At 61.5% G+C, this 23,054-nt stretch overlaps 2 gene segments (V, D, J or C); both read right to left on the bottom strand.

The window, feature by feature from the left end:
* Positions 1-4,035: 4,035 nt before the first annotated feature.
* The window catches only part of LOC100937468 (Ig alpha-1 chain C region-like), a 189,317-nt gene continuing 170,298 nt past the window's right edge, over positions 4,036-23,054 (bottom strand). Inside the window, 3 exon segments of the C gene segment in view lie at positions 4,036-4,479; positions 4,703-5,056; positions 5,267-5,572. Of these exon segments, the coding sequence occupies positions 4,085-4,479; positions 4,703-5,056; positions 5,267-5,518 (1,001 nt within the window).
* On the bottom strand, positions 16,825-22,555 carry LOC100937527 (immunoglobulin heavy constant epsilon-like). The segment is given in 5 exon segments: positions 16,825-17,156; positions 17,236-17,559; positions 17,646-17,966; positions 18,172-18,495; positions 22,534-22,555. Coding segments are annotated over 5 exon segments (1,323 nt in total).

Here is a 23,054-nt window from a genome sequence, read left to right on the forward strand (position 1 = left end):
GAGTGATCAGGACCAGGGCTGGGTGATCAGGACCAGGGCTGGGTGATCAGGTCCAGGCCTAGGTGATCAGGACCAGGACTGAGTGATCAGGTCCAGGGCTGAGTGATCAGGTCCAGGGCTGAGTGATCAGGTCCAGGGCTGAGTGACGAGGACCAGGCTGAGTGACGAGGTACAGGGCTGAGTGACGAGGTCCAGGGCTGAGTGACGAGGTCCAGGGCTGAGTGACGAGGACCAGGGCTGAGTGATGAGGACCAGGGCTGAGTGACGAGGTCCAGGGCTGAGTGACGAGGACCAGGGCTGAGTGACGAGGTCCAGGGCTGAGTGACGAGGACCAGGGCTGAGTGACCAGGACCAGGGCTGAGTGATGAGGACCAGGGCTGAGTGATCAGGTCCAGGGCCAAAAACAGGTGTAGGACTCAGTGATCAGGACTAAGGCTCAGTGATCAAGGCTAGAATTAAGTGATCAGGAACAGGGCCCAAGTAGTAGGACCAGAGCTCAGTGATCGGTAAAAGGGCCCACTGGTCAGGACCAGGGCCCTGTGATCAGGATGAGGACCCAGTGAGGAGGACCAGGGCTATCTAGGTTATGAGGAACAGGGATCCCACATAGTTCTTGGGAGCAGTCTTCTTTGCCATGGTCTCTGGTGAATCCAGCATTCATCCTTGGGCCTCAGCCTCATGCAAGATCAGGTCATTTCTTGATTTTGGGACCAGGGGTACCCTCTGTCCATGCCCACCATGACCACCGTGACACCCAGGGGGACTTTGAAGCAGGCGTTCTCCAGTCTAAAGCCGCCACCCTTTCCCTGACCGCCGTCCCCTCATCCGGAGTCTGTGAACATTTTCCTTGGGACCACTTTATTGCACCTGGAAGCCATGTGGGGCAGGGCGGGTCGGTGACTTCTGAAAGGGCTGAGTTCTGGCAAGCACAGCTGGCTTCTCCAAGAGATTCCTCCACACTTCCTCCCTGCAAAAACAGAGGGGTCACGGCCTGAAGGAGCAGCATCCCTGCCAACGCCCTCTGTCCCAGCCCTGGCCTGGCTCATGGGAGCCTGGACGGAATCCTGGTTACTGCACTGGAGGGAAGCTCAGCCCTGACCCTGGGCCTGCCCGTGTCCCCAGTGTCTGCGAAGGGTCCCCCAGGAGAGCACGTCCCCCCACAGTGGGAGCAGGTGGTGCTCTCCTCTTAGCCAAGCACTGCAGCCCACCCCATCCACTGTGGGCTTATACCCCTCCTGGGCTCCCACCTGTGCCTTGCCGGCTCCCGCTCAGTACTGGGGGCCCTCCCTGTTGCCAGATGGGCCCCGGACGCTGGTCACGGTCAGTGCTGTGCTATAGAACAGGCTCAGCAGGAAGAGGGTGAGGAAGGTGATGGTGGTGGGCCACAGGTTGGCACCGGGAGTCTCTTCCTCCAGGGTCTCCTGCGGCAAGTCCAGCACCACATAGGGAGGCAGCATCTGCCAATCTGCAACACAGCAAGAGCCTGCCAGGCCCAGACTCATGTGAACAGCGGCTATGCTTCCTTGGGGTCTGGGGACAGTGGGATCTGGGTCCCCATCTAAGGCCTGAGACTCCCCCAGGGAGGATGAGGAGGCAGGGTCCCAGGTGAGGGGCTGGAACCTTCTGTCTTTGAGGTTCTTAGGGCACTTCAGGGAGAGACTTGGCAGGGCAGAAAGTGGACACCATCTGCTTCTCCAAGGGAAGCTTGAGCCCAAGGTACCCTCCCACCCCTCCCACCCCACCGCGTCTCAGTCCCAGCCACATATTCAGTGACTGGGTCCCGGGGCCAGAGAGGACCAGACACACCCACCCTCAAGGAGATCTGGGTCCAAGACAGAGACCTGGGTCTGACACTCAGTGTGCCAAAGGTTGAATGGGCAAGACCAGAGGCCTCTGTTGCCTTCCCAGGGAATGTGGCTGAGGGGTTACAAGCGAGGGCCAGGTGAGGGCCACCAGCACAGGCATCCTCATTTTCCTCAGGGTCTCAGGGCATAGACCTCCCATGTACAGCTGTACCTGCTTGTCATATGCTGATACATCCAGTCATTCACCTGTCTTTCTATCCTTCCATCCATCTACCCATCCATCCATCTATAAAGCTATTATCCGTATATCTACCCCTCCATCGATAACACTCCTACCCACTCACCCATCCATTCATCCTCCATTCATCTATTAATATAAGGCTATCATTTAAATATCCACCCATATATCTAAAAGCTATTTTCCATCCATTCATCCTTCTTCCATCCATCCATCCATCCATTCACCCATCCATCTATAAAGCTATTTTCCATCTCTTCATTCATCCATTCATAAAGCAATTCTCCATCCAATTATCTTCCATCCACCTATCCTCCATAGATCTACCCACCTACCCACCCATCTATCCTCAATCCTCCATCCGTCCACCCCTCCATCTATCTTCCATCCTCCATCCACCCATCCATCCTCCATCTGCCCACCCATCCATCATCTATTCGCCCACCCATCCATCATCTATTCATCCATCCATCCATCCATCCATCCATCCATCCATCCATCTTCCATCCTTCATTCATCCACTTATCCATCCTCCATCCACTCATCCTTCATCCATCCATCCATCACATATCCATCCGTCTATCCTCCATCCAGCCATTTACCCACCCATCCATTTTACTACCCATCCATCCTTCATCTGCCAATGCTCCATCCACCCATCCATTCATTATATGTCCCAGGATCTACCCATGTGTCTGCCTGATCTCTGTCTGCTGGTTCAGCCCCTCATCTGTTGATTCTCCCTCTTTCCCCCTCTCTTTAAAAGCCCCTCCTCTGGGCCAGGTCCTGGGTCCCATGGGCTGGAGGGCTTCTCTGTGGCAGGACTTCCCGAGTGACCTGTTGCTCTCAATTACCCTCTGGTGACTGGACCCCCAGGGGTGACAGTGGCCTCCACCTCACCTTGGCCCTGAGAGCAGAGGGAGGCAGCCAGAAGGCGGGGGCCCCTGGGGAGGCCCGGAAGATGTCTAAGGCACGAGCAGGGGCCCCACTGCCCCCTTGTGGGAGTCCTGGTGCCAGGTGTCCCCACAGTGGTTGTGGGACTGTTCTTCCACTCCTGGGAGCCCCAGGCAGAAGCCAGAGGCATGCAGAGGGCCCTGGGCAGGCCCTGGCTCACTGGGCTGCTTCTGATGCCACCCCATGCGGTCCCTCCCTGTCTATGCTTTGGGTCCTAGTTGGGCTTAGGAAGGGATGGGAGACTTGGCCAGGCAGGGAGCAGGGGCTGCCTGGGAGGGGTCTGTGGAGTTGATCCCTGAGCTGTGCACAGTGGAAACACAGGGAGGCCAGAGGGGCCTGGGGGAGCAGGCTGAGCCTGGGAATGCCCGCTGGGGGCTTGGGAGGGGACTCCCCTGTCCTTTCTGGAGCTATGTCTGGGCTGTGAACGTTCTGCTCCTGCAGGGCTCAGGCGTATATGTGAGTGTGATTGTGCACTGTGCCCACGTGCCCCGTACAGAGCAGTGTGGTACAGAGCAGTGTGGTTAGCGGGAGGTGCCCCTTTCTGCACGCGTCAGTGGGACGTCCTGAGGCCACCCACTAGGGGGGTGGGGCCCTCCCAGAGCTTGTCCTCCCAGTGGGGCCCTGGAGTCCAGCCCCTCACTCCCTCGCCGCTCCTCCCACTACCTGCCTCTTTCTCCGCCAGCCTGCTCCTCTCACCCTCCCTATTCCCTCCCAGCTGCAGCCAGAGGCGGCTCTCTCAGGGACAAACGGCCATGCCACTGCCCACTCAGAACTCTCCGGGGCATGTGCGTCTCTCAGAACCCACCCTGGGCTGTGCCTGCCTCGGCAGACCTAAGATTTCACACCAGCGAGGCCTCCTGCACCACACACTCTCACACTCACAACTCACACTCACACCAGGGTGGAAAGGCTCATGGGGGTGCCAGGGGCCCCCGAGGCTCAGGGCAGGGGGTATTCTTCCCTTTTCGTGCCCTGGCCCTTTCCCATGTGCTGAGACCCTGAGGATGGACAGACAGGCGCCAGATGGAAGCGTGGGGCTGCTTAGGGGAGCATGGAGTTTATTCAGGGCTGGGGACAGGCGGGCGGCTCAGTAGCAGGTGCCGTCCACCTCCGCCATGACCACAGACACATTGACGTGGGTGGGTTTACCCGCCAGGCGGTCGATGGTCTTCTGTGTGAAGGCCAGCGGCAGGGCCTCGTGGCCCACCATGCAGGAGAAGGTGTCCCCCTTCTTCCAGTCCTCGGCTGCCACGCGCAGTATGCTGGTCACAGCGTAGGTGGTGGTGCCCTGGCTGGGCTCCTGCCGGGATGCCCAAGTCAGGTACTTCTCGCGGGGCAGCTCCTGTGACCCCTGCAGCCAGCGAACCAGCACGTCCTTGGGGCTGAAGCCGCGTGCCAGGCACGTCAGCGTCACCAGCTCGTTCAGGGCCAGCTCCTCCGACGGCGGCGGCAGCAGGTGGACCTCGGGCCGGAACGTGTTTCCTGGAGGGTAGAGAGCCAGGTCAGGGGGCTGGGCAGGGGATGAGAGAGCCCCTCTGCTCCGGTGGACACCCCAGGCTGTGTCCTGGCCCCCTCAGCCTGCCTCAGTTTCCCTCTGTACTTGGCATGATCACCCGAGCCCAGGACTGGGAGGGAGGAGGCAGGCCGGGAATATGTTTTGCAAACCAGGACACTGAGCAGGGCCCCGAGTAGGGTCTGGACCCACCGGACTTGGAGAGGGTGGCAGTTAGCTGGGTCTTCAACTCGGGGTGCTCAGCAGTGCAGGTGAAAGTCTGCCCATGGTTCCATGGGTCGGCACAGCCGGGCAGGACACTGGACACGCTGTAGCAGCCACAGAGGTCACGCTCAGGTGGCCGTTGCACAGCGTTCTTCCCACTTGAGGGCGTCCAGGTGAAGGTGGCACCCGAGGCATTTGTCAGGCCGGTCAGTGTGCATGTGAGGTTCGCTTCTGAACCTAAGAGCAGGTCCTCGAGGGCCGGTCGGTGCAGCGACAGTTGGGGCTGGCCACATGAGGGAGGTGGGCAAGGTGGAGTTGAGGGAGTTGGGGTAGGTCGGGGAACTGGAGTGGAGAAATGGCCTGAGCTGGTCAGCACGCCCTTCCCCGTGCCCCCGCCTCGCCCCTCCTGGCCTGTCCACCACCTCCTGGGGCTCAGCCCGTGGTCCACTCTGGTGTGAGTGACGGGCGGCTCCCTGTGGGGAACACGGGTGCAGGTGCAGTGTCAGGGCAGGACGGGGTGGCCCCGCCCCACTCCCCAGCCTGTCCTCTGACCTCTGCAGGGCACAGTCACATCCTGGCTGGGATTCGTGTAGTGCTTCACGTGGCATGTCACGGACTTGCCGTCCTGGCACTGTGTGGCCGGCAGGGTCAGTTGGCTGCTCGTGGTGTACAGGCCGCCGGTGGGATCCTGGCTGGGTGGGAAGTTTCTGGCGGTCACGCCCTGTCCGCTTTCGCTCCAGGTCACACTGAGTGGCTCCTGGGGGAAGAAGCCCTGGACCAGGCAGGCGACGACCACGTTCCCATCTGGCTGGATGCTGCAGAAGTTCAGTGGGAAGACCTTGGGGCTGGTTGGGGATGCTGGAACACAGAATGCGCTGTGAGGACACGGCCCTCATGCCATGTCCCCAGGAGGACAGGCTGTGCCTGCCTCTCCTCTACACTGGAGGAATCCAGCACAGAGAGGCCTGGTGATGGCCCCAAGGTCACACAGCTCCTGCACCACGGTCCTGCGGTTGGACCCAGCTCTCTGATCCCAGTGACACGGTTTCTGAACATGCTCCTTAGATAGGGCCTCTGACCCAGGCCATCCCAGACACAAGTTGTATTAAACAGGGCTCTGCCATGGAGTGGCTGAGTCCCCTGAGCTCCCTGACCACAGCTCCTGCTCTGGGTGGGGGACATATCTTGCTGTCTCCCCTGCACCTAGAGAGGATTTTGGTGGGGGCTCTGAGGAGGGGGCCTGGGCTCTGAGTGCTGTGTGCATGGGGTAGGGGCGGGGCAGCTTGGCTGTGACCCCACCTCCCTGTCCCCGGTCAGGGTCTCAGTCCAACACCCACCACTCCATGAGCCCCACCCCAGGCCCAAACAAGCCACAGTGGACCCCTGTGGCCTATGAGGTCTCGGGACCACAGGCCAACAGGCTAAGCCATGTCCCTGCCAGGCCCTCCAGGACAGGGCCTGCTACACAGGGGAGCTCTGGGCCCAGCCCACTCCAAATTTCCTTCAGGCAATGGGCAAGAGAGAAGACAGAATCATAGTGCAACAGAGCTGCATGGCACTCAGAACCCCTAAGAACACAGCTGGGCTCAGGGCTCTGCAGGTGGAGTCACACTCAACCCACGGCCTCCTTCCCACATTAGCAGCCACCTCAGCCCATCCAGCCCAGCCCAGGCCAGTCCAGCTCAGTCCAGCCCAGCCCAGCTCAGCCCAGGCCAGTCCAGCTCAGTCCAGCTCAGTCCAGCCTAGTCAAGCCCAAGTCAGCCTAGCTCAGCCCAGCCCAGGTCAGCCCAGCTTAGTCCAGCTCAGCCCAGGTCAACCCAGCCCAGGTCAGCCCAGCTTAGGCCAGCTCAGCCCAGGTCAACCCAGCCCAGGCCAGCTCAGTACAGCTCAGCCCAGCCCAGCTCAGCCCAGCTCAGCCCAGCCCAGCTCAGCCTAGCTCAGGACAGCCTAGCTCAGTACAGCTCAGCTCAGCCCAGCCCAGCCCAGTTCAGCCCAGTCCAGCCCAACCCAGCCCAGCTCAGCTCAGCCCAACCCAACTCAGCTTAGCCCAGCCTGGCTCAGCCTAGCTCAGCTCAACACAGCTCACTCCATGTCAACCCAACCCAGCTCAGCTCAGCCTAGCTCAGCCTAGCCCAGCCCATCCCAGCTCAGCGCAGCCCACCCCAGCTCAGCCCAGCTCACCCCAGTTTAGCTCAGCTCAGCCCAGCCCAGCTCAGTCCACCTAAGCTTACCCAGCTCAGCTCAGTCTAGCTCAGCTCAGCCCAGCTAAGCTCAGCCCAGCCCAGTCCACTTCAGCTCAGCCCAGCCCAGCTCAGCCCAGCCCAGTCCACTTCAGCTCAGCCCAGCCCAGCTCAGTACACCTAAGCTTATCCAGCTTAGCTCAGTCTAGCTCAGCTCAGCCCAGCCCAGCTCAGTCCACCTAAGCTCACCCAGCTCAGCCCAGTCTAGCTCAGCTCAGTCCAGCTCAGCTCAGCCTAGCCCAGCCTAGCCCAGCCCAGCCCAGCACAGGTCAGCCCAACTCAGCCTAGCCCAGCCCAGCCCATCCCAGCACAGGTCAGCCCAGCTCAGCCTAGCCCAGGTCAGCCCAGCTCAGCCGAGCCCAGGTCAGCCCAGCTCAGTACAGCTCAGCTCAGTCTAGCCCAGTCCAACCCAGCCCAGCCCAGTCCAACCCAGCCCAGCTCAGCTCAGCCCAGCCCAACTTAGCCTAGCCCAGCCAAACCCAGCTCAGCCCAGGTCAACCCAATCCAGCTCAGCTCAGCCCAGGTCAACCCAACCCAGCTGAGCTCAGCTCAGCTCAGCCCAGCCCAGCTCAGCCCAGCTCAGCTCAGCCCAGCTCAGCTCAGCCCAGCTCAGCCCAGCTCAGCCCAGCCCAGCTCAGCCCAGCGCAGCCCAGCTCAGCTCAGCCCAGCGCAGCCCAGCTCAGCTCAGCCCAGCCCAGCTCAGTCCACCTAAGCTCACCCAGCTCAGCTCAGTCCAGCTCAGCTCAGGACAGCCCAGCCCAGCCTAGCTCAGTGCAGCTCAGCCCAGCCCCGCCCGGTCCAGCTCAGCCCAGCTCAGCCCAGCCCAGCTCAGCCCAGCTCAGCCCAGCCCAGCCTAGCCCAGCCCAGCCCAGCCCAGCCCAGCCCAGCCCAGCCTAGCCCAGCCCAGCCCAGCCCAGCCTAGCTTACCCCAGCCTAGTCCATCTCAGACCAGCTTAGTTCAGCTCAGCTCAGCCCAGCCCAATTCAGCTTAGCCCAGCTCAGCCCAGCTCAGCGCAGCCCAGTCTAGCTCAGCCCAGTGCAGCCCAGCTCAGCCCAGCCTAGCTCAGCCCAGCCCAGCTCAGCTCAGCCCAGCCCACTCCAGCTTAGCCCAGCTCAGCTCAGCCCAGCCCAGCTCAGTCCAGTCCAGCCCAGCTCAGCTCAGTCTAGCTCAGCCCAGCCCAGCTCAGCCCAGCCCAGCTCAGTCCAGTCCAGCCCAGCTCAGCCCAGTCTAGCTCAGCCCAGTCCAGCCGAGCCCAGCCCAGCCCAGCCCAGCTCAGCCCAGCCCAGCCCAGCTCAGCTCAGCCCAGCCCAGCCCAGCCCAGCCCAGCCCAGCCTAGCTCAGCCCAGCCCAGCCTAGCTCGGCCCAGCCTGGTTCAGCTTAGCTCAGCTCAGCCTGGCCCAGCTCAGCCCGGCCCAGCTCAGCCCAGCTCAGCTCAGACCAGCCCAGCTCAGCCCAGTCTAGCTCAGGCCAGCCCAGCCCAGCTCAGCCCAGCCTAGCCCAGCCTAGCCCAGCCTAGCCCAGCTCAGCCCAGCCTAGCCCAGCCCAGCCTAGCTCAGCTCAGCCCAGTCCAGCTCAGCCCAGCCTAGCCCAGCTCAGCCCAGTCTACCTCAGCTCAGCTCAGCTCAGCCCAGCTCAGCCCAGCCTAGCTCAGCCCAGCTCAGCCCAGCCCAGCCTAGCCCAGCCTAGCCCAGCCCAGCCTAGCCCAGCTTAGCCCAGCCCAGCTCAGCACAGTCCGGGTCAGCCTAGCTCAGCACAGTCCAGATCAGCCTAGCTCAGCTCAGCCCAACTCAGCTCAGCCCAGCTCAGCACAGTCCAGGTCAGCCTAGCTCGGCCCAGCCCGGCCCGGCCCAGCCCGGCCTGGCCCACCCCATCCCATCCCAGCCCAGCCCAGCCCACCCCATCCCAGCCCAGCCCAGTCCAGCTCAGCCCAGTCCAGCTCAGCCCAGCTCAGCCCAACCCAGCCCAGCTCAGCCCAACTCAGCCTAGCTCAGCTCATCCAGGCTCAGCCCAGCTCAGCTCAGGTTAGCTCAGCCCAGCCCAGGCCAGTTCAGCCCAACCCAGCTCAGCCCAACCCAGCCCAGCTTAGCCTAGCCCAGCTGAACCCAGCTCAGCCCAGGTCAACCCAACCCAGCTCAGTTCAGCCTAGCCCAGCCCAGCCCGGCCCAGCTCAGCCCAGCTCGGCCCAGCTCAGCCCAGCCCAGCCCAGCTCAGCCCAGCCCAGCCCAGCTCAGCCCAGCCCAGCTCAGCCCAGCCCAGCCCAGCCCAGCTCAGCCCAGCCCAGCCCAGCCCAGTTCAGCTCAGCTCAGTCCAGCCTAGCCTCACTCAGCCCAGCCCAGGCCAGGGCAGCTCAGGGCAGCCCACATCACATGTGTCAGTTGGCTCCAGGTCATCTTCTTCTCTGCCCTCTGGCTCGGCTCAGCCTAGGCCTCGGCTCAGCCATGAAAGCTGTTCACCTTGTATCCCAGGAAGGGCCGGGTCATCCCAGCTTAGGCCTGGCCAGCCTGGCTCAGCCTCCAATGCCCAGATCCTTCCTGCCCGGTTAGGAAGTCCTGCCCTGTGGTTCCAGAGTCCCTGTGGTGACCTCTTTTGTCCTTCCCTCTTGTCTTGGTGCCTGTTCTCCACCTTTTGCTTCCAGAAGGGGCCAGGACCAGCCTGGCTGGATTCCTCAATATGCAGAGGAGGAGACGGAGGCCTGGAGACCTCCAAGACCCACCTGGTCAGGCTGCTGGAGGGCCCGCAGGGCTGAGTGGGCGGCCTCCGGCATGCAGGCCCTCATGGCAGGTCCACCCTCACAGGCGTCTGGCTGCCTGCCAAGAGGGCTGCTGTGGGGACGGAGCCCTGGCCCGGCCCAGGCCCTGCCTTGTTGGCCGTCTGTCCTTAGCAGAACCCTGCTCTGCCGCTCTGGCTGTGTCCACAGATGTGGCTGGATGCTGAGGGCTGGAGGGGAGGGCCTGCATGCCTGTATGTCTGGCCTACAGATGGGGTCACTCGCCCACTTCCTGCCCCAGCAGACACGGCCGCACGGCTCCACGTCATGTCTGCCCTGTGGTCTGGCTGTGGTGGGGCCAGGTGTGTGTGGCCAGGGCTCTGTGACCCCACCGGCCGTGGAGCTTCACGAGTCCACATGGCTCCACAGGGCGGGGTGGGGGCCACGATGCAGGGAAACAGGAACAGACACAGAGGCTCAGAGACCCTGAGACAGAGATGGCAAAGGGGAGACACAGGGCCAGAGAGGGTCCCCGACTGCTCGCAGGGGAAGGGCGCCTGTGAGTGGGCCCGGTGAAGGGGCCTTGGGGCCACAGGGCGGGCATCAGGCTGGGGAGAGTGAGTCTTGCGCTGCTGGGTTGGAGCCACTCTGGCCTGGCCTCCCTCGGCCTGCCCCATGGGCCGCTGGGGGCCCCAGACTGCAGCCCAGGGTGGGGGCATGGGGGGCACCCCGTCTCTAGCCTGCAGCCCTGCAGGTCAGGGCGTCCAAGGTGCCTGCTCTACCCTGTCCAGCGCTGCCCAGGTGGCACTCCTACTGTGGGTCACCGGGGAGCCGGCCGTTGCACTGGAGAGATCCCGCCAGCGATGCTGGCCCTGGAGTCGGGGGAGGCCAGCTCTGTCTGGGGGCTTGGGTGGCACCGGCAATGGGAGGCTGGGGGCGCTTCACAGAGGAGATGCTGCAGCGGAGTCCTGGAAAGCGTGGGTGTGAATGGAAGATGCCCTGGCCATGGGGCCAGGCCACCCTGGTGGAGGCTGTCGGGTGAAATCCAGGGAGTGACAGTGAGGCCGGATCAGGGCAGGTGGGGTCAGAGGAGGAGGGAGGTAGCCTGGGGCTGCCCCAGGGTCCTGGGAAGACACACCCTGGCAGTTCAGGGAAGCTCTGGAGCTTTTGTTATGAACGTTGGGATGCCCCCCGGCCCTCGCCAGGGGCAGGTGGCTGCTGCGTCTTAGTCATTTCTGGCTGCAATAACAAAAATATCATAGACTGGGGGGTTCATCAGCAGCATTCATTTCTCAGGGAAGCTGGAAATTCCAGGTCAGGATGGCAGCAGGGTCAAGTTCCAGGAAGGGCCGATTCCTGCTTCACAGACCCCCATCTTTTTGCCGCGTCCTCACGTGGTGGAAAGAGGGCAGGGCTGCTCTCTGGGGTCCCTTTTCTTTAGGGTCTCTAGTGAGATTAGGGAACGAATCACATTTTTGAGGGTTCCCCCTCAGGCCCTAACCACCTCCCCGAGGCCCCGGCTCTGCATGCTTTCACTCTGGGATGAGGGCTGTCACACATGAGTTTCGGGCAGACACAGACGCTCAGTCCATAGCACCACCCCTGTGTGCCTCTGCCTCTCCCCATCCCTGTGTCTCCTTGTCTGTCTCCAGCTAGGACACTTGTCCTTGGACCTAGCCCCCTTGATAATCCAGGGTGCCCTCACCTCGAAATCCTTGATAATCCAGGGTGCCCTCACCTCGAAATCCTTGATAATCCAGGGTGCCCTCACCTCGAAATCCTTGATAATCCAGGGTGCCCTCACCTCGAAATCCTTGATAATCCAGGGTGCCCTCACCTCGAAATCCTTGATAATCCAGGGTGCCCTCACCTCGAAATCCTTGATAATCCAGGGTGCCCTCACCTCGAAATCCTTACCTTGATGGGATCTGCAAAGGCCCTTTTGACAGATAACGCCACACTCAATGGCCCCAGGGGCTAGGATGTGGCTCTATCTTTTGGGGGCCATGGTTATACCCACGGGTGGGTTAATAGGGGAATAAAGAGGGGATGGAGGGGCCCTGAGACGGCATCCTCTTGCTCCCAGGAGGCCAGGCCATGTGGAAGGCAGGGGTGCTGTTCTGAGCCTGGGTGTGAATCCGGGCCTCTGCCCCTCCCCATGGGCCCTGTCTGTCTTCTCTACGTGGGTGCTCATCTCGTCTTCCTCTCAGGCCTTTGAGACAGTGCAATTTTCTGTGCGTGAGGACGTCTGCCACACAGTGGGGCAGTGAGCTGACTCCTTGTTGCCCTTGCTTTGGGGCCATGGGGGTCTCATGATCTAGGGTGCAGGGCAGAGAAAGAAGTCACTGAGCTCTGCCCCCCGGAGGGGCTCCCGGTCCAGGGGACCTTGGCTGTGGAGGGCCGGTCTGTTGTAGGAGATGTGGGTTTGGGAGATCCCGGGCTGGTGATGGGGTGGATGGAGGGCCTGGCTTCCTGAGACTGTGTGTGTGTTGGTATGAGCGTGTCCGAATGTGTCAGTGTGTTTGTGAGTGCATGATTGGTGTGTGTGAGTGCAAATGTGTATGAGAGGTTGAGTCTGTGTGGTGAACCTGTGTGTGTGTTTTTGCATGTGCGAGTGTGTGCCTGTGTGTGTGTCTGTGAATGAGGGAGTGTGTGAGGAGAGCTGGGCAGCGGCTGTGGCCTTGGCCCTGTCCTGCGACGCCCCCTCCTCTGGTGTTGTTTGGACCCAGTCGGCCTCAGCGCTGCCCGCTTTGGGGTTTTCTACCCCGTAGGGAGCCGTCGCTCCTCACCTCCTCCCCCGTGCCCGGCTGCTCCGAGGTCGCAGCAGAAGACAGGGCGGAGGACCCAGGTGCCGCTGTCAGACTGTGGCAGGCTTGCTTCACTCTGCTTTGTGCCACACTCCGTGTGACGTGGATCTCCTGGCACAGAGCGAGGCTGTCCCTGTGGGGCCATCACTGGGAGAGGACTCTCCTGCATTGGGGCATTTTGCCAACTGGCCCTAAATAGTGGTCTTAGCGATTCATGTGCCCTCAGTCAGGGCCAAGAAGCACCTCCACCCCCGTCATCCCCTCCTCCTTCCTTTCACTTTTCTCATTGTTAAAGTGGTTTCTTTATATTATCGGCCACTGGGTTTTTCCTTTCCATGAAAAACCTATTGCTCACCTTTCTTCTTGTTGATCCCTGAGTGCTCTTTGTATATGAGGGAACCCTGCCCTTTGTCATGTCTGTCATGTATTCTCTCCCATTTTTAGGATGTTGTGAAGACCCTTGTAAGCAGGCCTCTCCAGCCAGGGAGGCTGCATGTTTGCCCTGAGGACCAGTGTGGGTCAAGCCCACCTGTGGCCCCGATGGCTCTGGGGCCTCAGCCTGCTCCTGTGTCACCTCTCAGCTCTTCAGGAGGTCCAGGCTGGTGGGTGGCTGTGGGCTGGGGAGTCAGCTTTGTCTGTGCTCAGTGGGTGGTGGATCAGGGTGTGTGGCCAGTGGTCCTGGGGGCCCCCAACAGCCTCCACCTTGGTGACTGTGCAGCTGCATTCTTGGGGCCTCCTGTGCTGACCACAGCATGGGCCTCTTCTGGTTTTGCCCACAAAGGGGTCGATGTTGATTGTTGCTTTGACTTCACCTGAGAAGGAGGCATGAGTCTGGGCTGGAGACCAGCAGACCAGGTATGACAGGGCCGAGCTGGGGAGTCTCTGGGGTGCTGAGGGGTGATTGATGGGAACCACTGCTTGGGCACTTTGGCTCTCAGGACCCCAGAATGGCCCCTGCCCTTCCTTCCCCTCTAGCTCCTCCTCCACGTCCTCAGGGGTCCTGCCTCCCACCAGCCACTCCAGGGCCAGACACCTCCCACAGAGCACTCTGGAGACGTGGGGTTTGTGAAAAGGAACTTTACTAAGAAACCCAGAGGGAAAGAAATAGGACTGCTGAAGCCAGAGGCTGGACGAGGTCACAGGGACGAGGTCAGCAGCTGCTGTCCCTGCAGGAAACCCCTTCTCTGGCTGTGGGAGCCCCTCTACCCACTCCAGGGGCCCAAAGCCCTCAACAGTCCTGTGGCCTGGCCTCAGAAGGCTTCCCTGTGCCTTCAGGCTGCAGGGATGGGGGCTGTGGACAGATGGCAGGAGGGGTGGGTGAAGGGATGGGGGCTGGGTATGGGTGGCAGGAGGGGTGCGTGAAGGGATGGAGGCTGCGGATGGATGGCAGGAGGGGTGGGTGAAGGGATGGGGGCTGGGGACAGATAGCAGGAGGGGTGGGTGAAGGGATGGGGGCAGTGGATGGATGGCAGGAGGGGTGGGTGAAGGGAAAGAAGGTCTGAGTGAGGCTTGGGGGACGGGGATGCCAGGCACTTGGACCTCAGGGCTAGAAGGGTCAGACCAAGGCTGGGGAGTGAGGCCGTGGGCTGGTGTTGGGCTGGACGCAGACTCAGCTGTGTCCTGGGCTGGGTGCCGGGCCCTCCTTGGCTTTTGGTGATTGTACAGTCAGAATGGGAGTGACCCTGAGACCCAGGGGCCTGGGATGAGCTAGAACGGCTAGCAGCCACCCCCTCCTCGATGACTCTGTTGAAGGGACAGACACTGTTTTAGGGTGGGGGGCTGCGACTGGTGGGTCTGTCGGCGCCTTTAACCTTGCGGCTGAGCCGGCCCCCTCTGGGCTCAGATTCACTGATCAGCCCACAGTAGTGACCTTGTGTCCCCTTCTCTTGTCTGCTTCCCTTTTCCCACCCAGGGCAGGGCGCAGCCCGAGGGAGGCTCAGGCGCCGGCAGAGAAAGAGCTGGGCCTGTTGGAGTGTGAGTGGCCCATGGCCTAGGCGTGGGGCTGAAGGATGTTGGTGTAGCCGAGGGAGGTCTGGGGCCTCCCCTGCCGCGTGGCTGAGAGGAACTGCTGCACCTGAGGGGAGGGCGTGGGTCAGGGCGCTCTGCTGGCTCTGCCCAGCCCCCTGCCCTGGCCTGGCCCCTGGAGGTGGGAGCCCACCATGAGGAGCATGATGGCAGCGCTGTAGCTCACGCTGAGCAGGAAGAGTGCGGCGAAGATGCAGAGGCCAGTCCACGTCCACGGCGCCTCGCCCTCGGCCTCCTCCACGCACACGTCCAGCTCTGGGGGACCTGGCCAGTCAGCCCTCCGGGCTCCATAGTGGCAGCGGGGGTGGGGGACGGAGCCCCTTGCCGCTCTCGGCAGTCCCGGCTGCTGTTCAGAGTGGCAGAGAACCCTATCCGGGGCCCTCTGGGACTGCGCAGAGCCGCCAGCCAGCCCTGAGGGTGGGGACCCAGGTCCCGAGTCAGTCAACAGCCCAGGGCCAGGCTGACCACTCCTGACCTCTCGTCCCTGGGACCCCACTCTCCTTCTGTTCCTTACGGCTTCTGTCCTGACCTCTGGTTACCTCCATTCCGCCTCTCTAGACCCCACCCCCTCCCCAGAGAAGGACCCAGCCCCTTGGCACAGGAGTGGGCACCTCACTCAGGGCCCTCGGAAGGATGCGTGAGCTCTGCGGCCTGGCTCCCAAGACCTGGGACTCACTGCATGGGTGCTCTGAGGGGCTGTCCTGGTGTGGACTATGAGCCCAGGCCTGTGGGATTCCAGAGCTGCCTCCTGGCCCTACCCCGGCCCGGCCCCACCCACCAGCCTGGTCCCTCTGGCTTCTCCTGCCTTGGATCCCCTCCACTCCCTTCCCCAACACCCTGAGCTACCTGCTGGTCCCGGGTCATCAGCAGGCGCAGGTTCAGCCTCGGGCCCTCACACCTCTTTCTGCTGCTCCCGGCCCGGAGCTGGGTGCAGGTGGGCTGGGACGTGAGAGTGAAGCTGAGTGCGTGGCTGTGACGATGTGCAGGGACTGTGTCTTCAGACGTGGAGGGGCTTTGTGCTCATGGGGTACCCGGTGCCCGTGTTTCTGTGTGGATTTGGTGGGTGCTGTGCCCTTGGTGTGCATGACCGGGGGGAGCGTTTGGATCTGAGGTGTCAGATGCACACATGGGTTTGAGGCCTGGGAGGGGCATGTAGCCTGCTCTGGGGTTCCGGTGTGGGTGAGTGGGGGACGGAGCCCACGCATCCATCCTGTGTTTGGCTGTGGGGTGCTGCTGACAGGGTGACAGGGAGGGTTGGACTGGAGGACACCATGTGAGGGCCTCCCCATTTCTCTCTGGGATCCAGTGGCCCAGGTGTGGCTCAGAGGAAGGGCTTGGGGGTAGCCTGGCTGGAGGCAGCGTGGGAGGTAGAGTGTGGGCCATGTGTGACCACGTGTGGGGTGACTATGGCCCTGGTGGTGGTGCAGGGCGCTGTGGAGTTGCTATGGGGCCTGGTGTGCACACAGCTGTGCCTTGAGTGAGGCGTGAGTGGGCAAGACTGGGTGTGTGAGGCTGGCGAGTCCCTGGGAGCCGATTCAGGATGGACCGAGGGGCAGTGGGGGGCAGTAGGAGAGGGGGCCTGGCTGCTGACCTGGGCCTGGTGTGCCCACAGGGCAGGGTGGTGGAGGCTGTGGGGTGTGAGTGGGCTCGGCTCCACTGTCTCCGGTGGTGGGGCCAGGACTCGGCAAGGCGGGACAGGGCAGAGAGGCAAACGCCAGTGGCACAGACTTGGGGGAGGGCTGTCTGGGGTCGTGTGTGTCTGTGTGGGGGTTTCACTTAGGGCTGTTTTTCCACCTGGAGGGGCCTGTGTGCCCATCTACACCTGGGGGTGCAGGGGCTCCTGTCCAGGGCGGTAGAAGCCAAGCCCCCGAGAGAGAGGGCTGTGGGGGCTCCCTTGCCCCTTCCCTGAGGACCTCCCCTGGGTCTTTGGACTCCTTGGAGGGGGTGGGCCCAGAGTGGGGACAGAGAGGGCCCGGGGTAGCTGTGATGAGTCCCTGCAGATACGCTGTTTGACAAATAACCCTGACACGAAGGCAGATGGATGAGTGGTGCCTCAGCCCTGCCCACCTCCTCCCACCGCCTCTCCTGGGGGGACTCAGCCCTGCCCACCTCCTCCCACTGCCCCTCCTGGGGGGCGCATTCCTCTGTGCCAAGATGCCCCTGCCCACAGCCCTGCCCACTCCAAAGAACGGGTGTACCCGGGGCTCTGAGCAGGCACTGTTTATTGGGTGTAGCTTCCTGGGGTGGTTGCAACAGTGGACAGAAGGTCTGGCCAGCCCTCCCCACTGCACAGCTGGACGGAGCCCTGGGCGGGAGGCAGGCAGGGTACGTCATTTACCGGGATTTACAGACACCGCTCGCTGGACGGTCTGTGAGGGGCTCGCTGCCTCATGGACTGCACGGCAGATGAACTCGTCTTTCTGCTCCCATTCGGCCCTGGTCACCTCCAGGCGGCTGAAGACGAAGAAGCTGGAGCCCTTGGTCTTGCGGGGCTGCGTCGTGCTGTGCCGGGCATCCGGGAGCTGCACCTCGTTGTGCAGCCACTGCACCGAGATGTCCTCAGGCATGAAGTTCTGGATCAGGCAGGCGAGGGTGCGCTTGTCCCGGCTCCCCGGCTCCTCTGGCGTCGCAAACGCATAGACTTCCGGGGCAGCACGCGGGCCTGTGGCCAGACGTGGGGTCAGCCCAGGCTCCGCTCGCTCGCTCCCTCCCCCCACGACCCCAGCCTGCCCGTGGCTCACCGCTGGTCTTGGTCGTGGAGCGCACGAGGGCCCTGGGCAAGTGGGGGTGGGTCACCCTGCACTGGTAGGTCTCCCCCTCGATCCAGTCTCGGGTGCCCACCGGCAGGGTGGACGTGACGGTTAACGTGCCATTGCGCTGCTTCTCCTGCTTTCCGGTGGAGTGGTTCACAGGCTTCCCACTGGCCCGGGACCAGGTCAGGTTCACGGTCCCCTTGCTGGGTGCCAGGTCCACCACCAGACAGGTGATCGTGGGCGACTTGCGGATGAACAGGTCGAACGGGCTGGGCCGGCTTAGGTAGGCGCTCACCCCTCTCGGGTTGGAATCTGTGGTACACCGGAGGGCTGTGTGAGGCCCACCCGCCCCTCTTCTCTGGGCTCCGTGGCGGCCACCAGGGCAGGTGGGAACGTACCTGCACACTTCTTGGTGCTGTCCTCAAAGGTGTCACCTTGATAGGTGACCTGGCAGGTGTAGGTGCGGTCCGACAGCCAGCGCTTCTGGCTGAGGGTGAGCTCGCTTTGTGTGGAGGCCAGCTCACCCTCCTGCGTGGCAGAGGCGGTGGACAAGTCCACGTCCATGACCTGCCCATTCTCCAGCCAGGTGATGTTGATAGTCCCTGGGGTGTACCCAGAGACGAGGCACAGGAGCTGGATGGTCAGGGGGAAGTGCCCTCCGCCGTCGCAGGATGACTGTAAGATCTTCACGGTGGGTGGGGTGAAGTCCCTGGAGCAGACTGGGGGAGAGCTGGTGGTCATGAGGGTTGTTGGCCTCCCTGAGCTGTGTGCCCTCCTCTTGCCCCCACATCCTGGCCCGGGTCCCCAAGCATGCTGGGTGTTCCCACGTTTGAGCCCACCCACCCCCTTAACCCCTGCCCACTCTGCCAGCTCTCAGCCTGGCACTCCTGGGAACTGTGGTCTCTGAGCTTGGCCCTCTCTTACCGCTGAAGGTTTTGTTGTTGACCCAGTCTGCGGACGATGGAGTGTGTGCCACCCGGCAGGTGAACATCTGCTTGGCCCACGCACCCGAGACGGTCAGCAAGCTGATGGTGGCATAGTGACCAGAGGGCGTGAGGGTGGTGGCTGGTAAGGTCATAGTTGTCCCATGGAGGGAGCTTGCGTCCCAGGTCACCATCACCGGCTCTGGGAAGTAGCCCGTGACCAGGCAGCCCAGTGTCACGGAGGTGGCATTGGAGGGAATGTTTTTGCAGCAGTGGGTCAAGGGGAAGATGGATGGGCTCTGTGTGGAGGCTGTGAGGACAGAACCTAGTCAGCGCCAGCCTCAGGCCAGCACCCATCAGGCCTCGGGGGCCTGGATGGGGGAGCTGGGGACCCCGTGGCAGGGATCCAGATGGCCAGGCTCATTCTGGGCCTTTTCCTCCACAAGCCCCAGGCCCAGGACACCTCCCAGGGCCCCCATTCCCCCACCAGAAGCTGTTGCTCAGCCACTATCCTCAGGCTGGGCTCAGGAAGGGGGGTGCCCCCAGGATGACCCTAGCCTCCCCCTGCAAGTGCTGCAGTGTGGGCACTCAGGAGCAGAGGCACTGGGCCATGCCCCTAGGCTGAAGCCCGGGGACCCCATGGGGCCTGGGACCCCAGAGCTCTCCACCTTCAAACTCTCTCTGGGCTCATGGTGGATGATCTGCCTGCCCTCCAACCCTGACCCCAACCCCCCGAGGCTGTGGTCTCAGCTCCTCAGGCTCTTGAGTGCCAAGCCTTGATCTCCCCATCACAGCAGCCCTCACTTGACCCACCAGACCCCCATGGTGCTCTGCCAACCCCTGACCTCTAGGGGAGGGCAGGAAGATGTGCCCTGATGCCCCAGGCAGTCCCTCCCACAACAGAACTCTGGCCCAGATAGTGCGGTCTGCACAGCGTGGCCCTTCGCCCCTGGCCTGGAGCCCCAAGTCCCCAGCCCATCCTGCCTCTGGAGCCCAGTTTAGCTTGGTCTTGAAGTCTGCTCTAGGTACCCCCAAAATCACAGTATCCAGCCCCGCTCTGCCCACCGGGACAGCCAAGTTCAGCTGAGACTGGCCTATCTGGGGAGTTGTCCTCTGAGGTGCACTCTAAGCCAGCCTGGTTCAGCCTGGCCCAGGTCAGCCCAGGACCTCCCCTTGCAGGCAGCAAACTCTTATTTCAGTCCAGCCAGCTCAACCAGCTTGCTTCTGACTCAGCTCCTCTTAGCCAGTTGAGAATGGTCAGTCCAGATCAATTTAGCCCAGTCCAGTTTAGCTCAGCAAAGCTGGACCTAAAGTAGCCACCTCACCCCAGCTTCACCCAGATGAATACAGTCCAGAGCAGCTTAGTCAGTTAAGCCTAGCCTAGCTAGTTAAATCCAGTTATGACCAGCTCAACTAATCCTATTCAGCCCAGCTCAGCCCAGCCCAGCTGAACCCAGTTTAGCCCAGGACAGGCCAGCCCAGCTGAATACAGTTTAGTCTAGCTCAGCCCAGTCCAGCACAGCCCAGTTTAGCTGAGCTTAGCCTGGCCCAGCCCAGCTCATATTAGCCCATCTCAGCTGAACCCAGTTTGACCCAATCTAACCCAACCCAGCTCAGCTGAACCCATCCCAGCCCAGCCCAGCCCAGCCAAACCCAGTTTAACCTAGCTCAGCTCAGCCCATTTCAACCCAACCCAGCTCAGCCCAGCTGCCCAGTTCAGCCCACTTAGGCTAGCCCAGTTTAGCCCAGGCCAGCTAGGTTCAGCTCTGCTCAGTTCAGCCCAGCATAGATCAGCTTATCCCAGCAGAACCCCAGTTTAGGTCACCCCAACCCAATTTGGTTCAATAATCCAAGCCCATCTCACTCCAGCTTCTTCTAACCTTGTCCATCTCAGGTCACTCACCCAGCCTAGCCCTCCCCAGCTCAACCCAATTTAGCTCAACCCAGCTTAGTCAGCCCAACCAGCTAAGCTTGGCTCAGGTATGTCCAGCTCAGCCCAGGTCTTCCAATCACAGCTCAGGCCCGGCCAGGCCACCTTAGTCCAGTTCAGCTTGGCTCAGCCCAGCTGAACCCAGTGTAGTCTAGCCCAGCCCAGCCCAGCTGAACCCAGTTTAGTCCAGCCCAGCCCAGCTCAGCTGAACCCAGTTTAGTCTAGCCCAGCCCAGTTCAGCTGAACCCAGTTGGGCCCAGCCCAGCTCAGCTGAACCCAGTTTAGTCTAGCCCAGCCCAGCCCAGCTGAACCCAGTTGAGCCCAGCCCAGTTCAGCTGAACCCAGTTTAGTCTAGCCCAGCCCCGTTCAGCTGAACCCAGTTGAGCCCAGTCCAGCTCAGCTGAACCCAGTTTAGTCTAGTCCAGCCCAGCCCAGCTGAACCCAGTTGAGCCCAGCCCAGTTCAGCTGAACCCAGTTTAGTCTAGCCCAGCCCAGTTCAGCTGAACCCCGTTGAGCCCAGCCCAGCTCAGCTGAACCCCGTTGAGCCCAGCCCAGCTCAGCTGAACCCCGTTGAGCCCAGCCCAGCTCAGCTGAACCCAGTTGAGCCCAGCCCAGCTCAGCTGAACCCAGTTGAGCCCAGCCCAGGTGAGTCCACTCAGGCGAGCATAGTTTAGCCCAGTTCACTTTGGCACAGTTCAGCCCAGACCAGCTCATCCCAGCTAAACTCAGATAGATCACCCCAGCCCAATTTAGTTCAATAATTTAAGCCCTGCTCACTCCAGCTTTTAACCCTGTCCATCATCAGGTCTCTTACCCAGCCTAGCCCTCGTCAGCTCAATCCCATTTAGCTCAGCCCAGCTTAGTCAGGCCAACCAGCTAAGCTTGGCTCAGGTCTGTGCAGCTCAGCCCAGCTCAGCGCAGCCCTGCTGAACTCAGGCCAGGTCAGGTAAGCTCAGCAGGTAATACCCCAGCTTGGTCTCGTTCAGCCCGGATAGTCCACGAGCACCCATTTTATCCTAAGTAGAGAACTGTAGCTTGTCCCTACTCCTGTGTCAGCCCAGCTTATTTCAACCAAGTCCAGTCAAGTCCAGGTCAGCCTCATTCAGTTTAACTCAATCCTGGACCACCCAGGGCAGGCCACCTCAGCTCAGCCTGACTTTGCCCTGCCCCCTAGATAAGTCCAGCTCAGCCCAGCTCAGTCCACCTTAGAGCTTAGGATAACCCAGCTCAAGCCTAGCTCAGCTGAGTCTAGCTCATTTCACTCTACCCAGTCCACTCACTCAACTCAGCTAAACCCGCCTGGCCTGGGCCAGCCCCGATCGCCCTGGCTCAGGACAGCCCAGCTTGGCCAGCCTGTCTTCTAAAGGGACAGGGTAGCCCTCTCAGCACACCCAACTCGCCTCAGCTCAGTCTGTTAGGCCCGTCTCAGTCTAGTCCACTCAGCCAAGCCCCCCTCAGTCCGCCCAGCTCGGATTGGCCCAGATCAGCCAGTTGCGCAGTGCAGCTCAGGACAGCTCCCTGCTGCCGCCTCCCCACCCTCCCTCCCGGGTCTGGGTTGGCTGTCCCTGTCCTGGGGGTGGCAGGCAGTCTGCACCCAGCCTAGCCCTGCCCAGCGTGGGGCCTCTGACCTTCTTAGTCTTGGGCCCAGCCAAGATTCCCAGCCCCCTGCCTTCTCCAGGTCGGCGTTAGGCTGTTCCTAGCTTTCCTGTGTCCCCATGCAGGGAAGGGACGCCTAGAGTCCATGCAGCGACCAAGAAGCTTGGTTTATGCTGTGAGGGTGGCCCAGGAGTCCCCTCCCTGTCAGGGGCCCAGGCAGCCTCTCCCTCACTGCTGCCTGGGCCGGCCCCTCGATGGGGGTTCCCAGTGCCCTGGGATACCTGAAGTGCCGGGTCCTCCATTTGGTGCCTGTGGCTGGTGTGGCCCGTCTGGCTCCCTGTCGGGTTCCTGGACAGCTCCCAGATGATCAGTAACCATGGTTGTTATTTCTATGCCGGGTAGTGGAGCCTGGGTCGGGGGAGCTCTGCCTCAGTGCTTTCAGCTAAAAATGGGGTGGGAACCCCCGGAGGCCTGGGCTGCCCTGGAAGTTCCCCTTTCTCTCTGTTCTTGGGAAGTCGATTGGGCAACAGCAGGGGCTCAGGTGAGGCTCCTTTACTATGGATGCACACCGAGTGCTGGGGGAGGTTCTCTTCTCTCTCAGGCCCCAGTGTTGGAGGTGGGTCCTGGTGGGAGGTTATTAGATCATGGGGCTGGACCCCTCATGAATGGTTTAGCACCATCCCCCAGGTGATGAGTGAGTTCTCCCTCAGTTAGTCCCTGTGACTGCTGGTGGTTTGAAAGTCTGGGATGTGCCACTTCTCTTGCTCCATCTTGCCATTTGACATGCCTGCTCCCCCTTCGCCTTCTGCCGTAATTGCAATCTCCCTGAGGCCTCACCAGAAGCAGATGCCAGGGCCATGTTTCCGGAATGGCCTGCAGAAATATGAGCTAATTAAACCTCCCTTCCTTCTTTCTCTTCTGCCTTCCCTGCCCTTCCCTTCTGTCCTGCCCTGCCTTTCTGCCCTTCCGCCCTCCCCCGCCCTTCCCTTCTTCTTGTCTTTTCAAGACAAGTTCTCACTATGTTGCCCAGGCTGGTCTCAAACTTCTGAGCTCAAGTGATCCTCCTGCTTCCACCTCCCAAAATGCTAGGATTACAGGTGTGAGCCATAGTGCCTGGTGCAAACCTCTTTTCTTTATAAATTACCAGATTCATGTATTTTTTTTTTCTAGTAACACAAATAGACTAACACAGAACATTGGTATTGAGGAGTGGAACGTTGCTATAAAGATACCTGAAAATGTGCAAGCAGCTTTGGAATTAGGTAACAGGCAGAGAAGTTAGAAGAATTTGGAGGACTCAGAAGAAGACAGGAAGATGAGGGAAAGTTTGGAATTTCTTAGAGACTGATTAAATGGTT

The sequence above is a fragment of the Pongo abelii genome, chromosome 15, assembly GCF_028885655.2.
Source record: "Pongo abelii isolate AG06213 chromosome 15, NHGRI_mPonAbe1-v2.0_pri, whole genome shotgun sequence".
NCBI classification, from domain to species: domain Eukaryota; kingdom Metazoa; phylum Chordata; class Mammalia; order Primates; family Hominidae; genus Pongo; species Pongo abelii.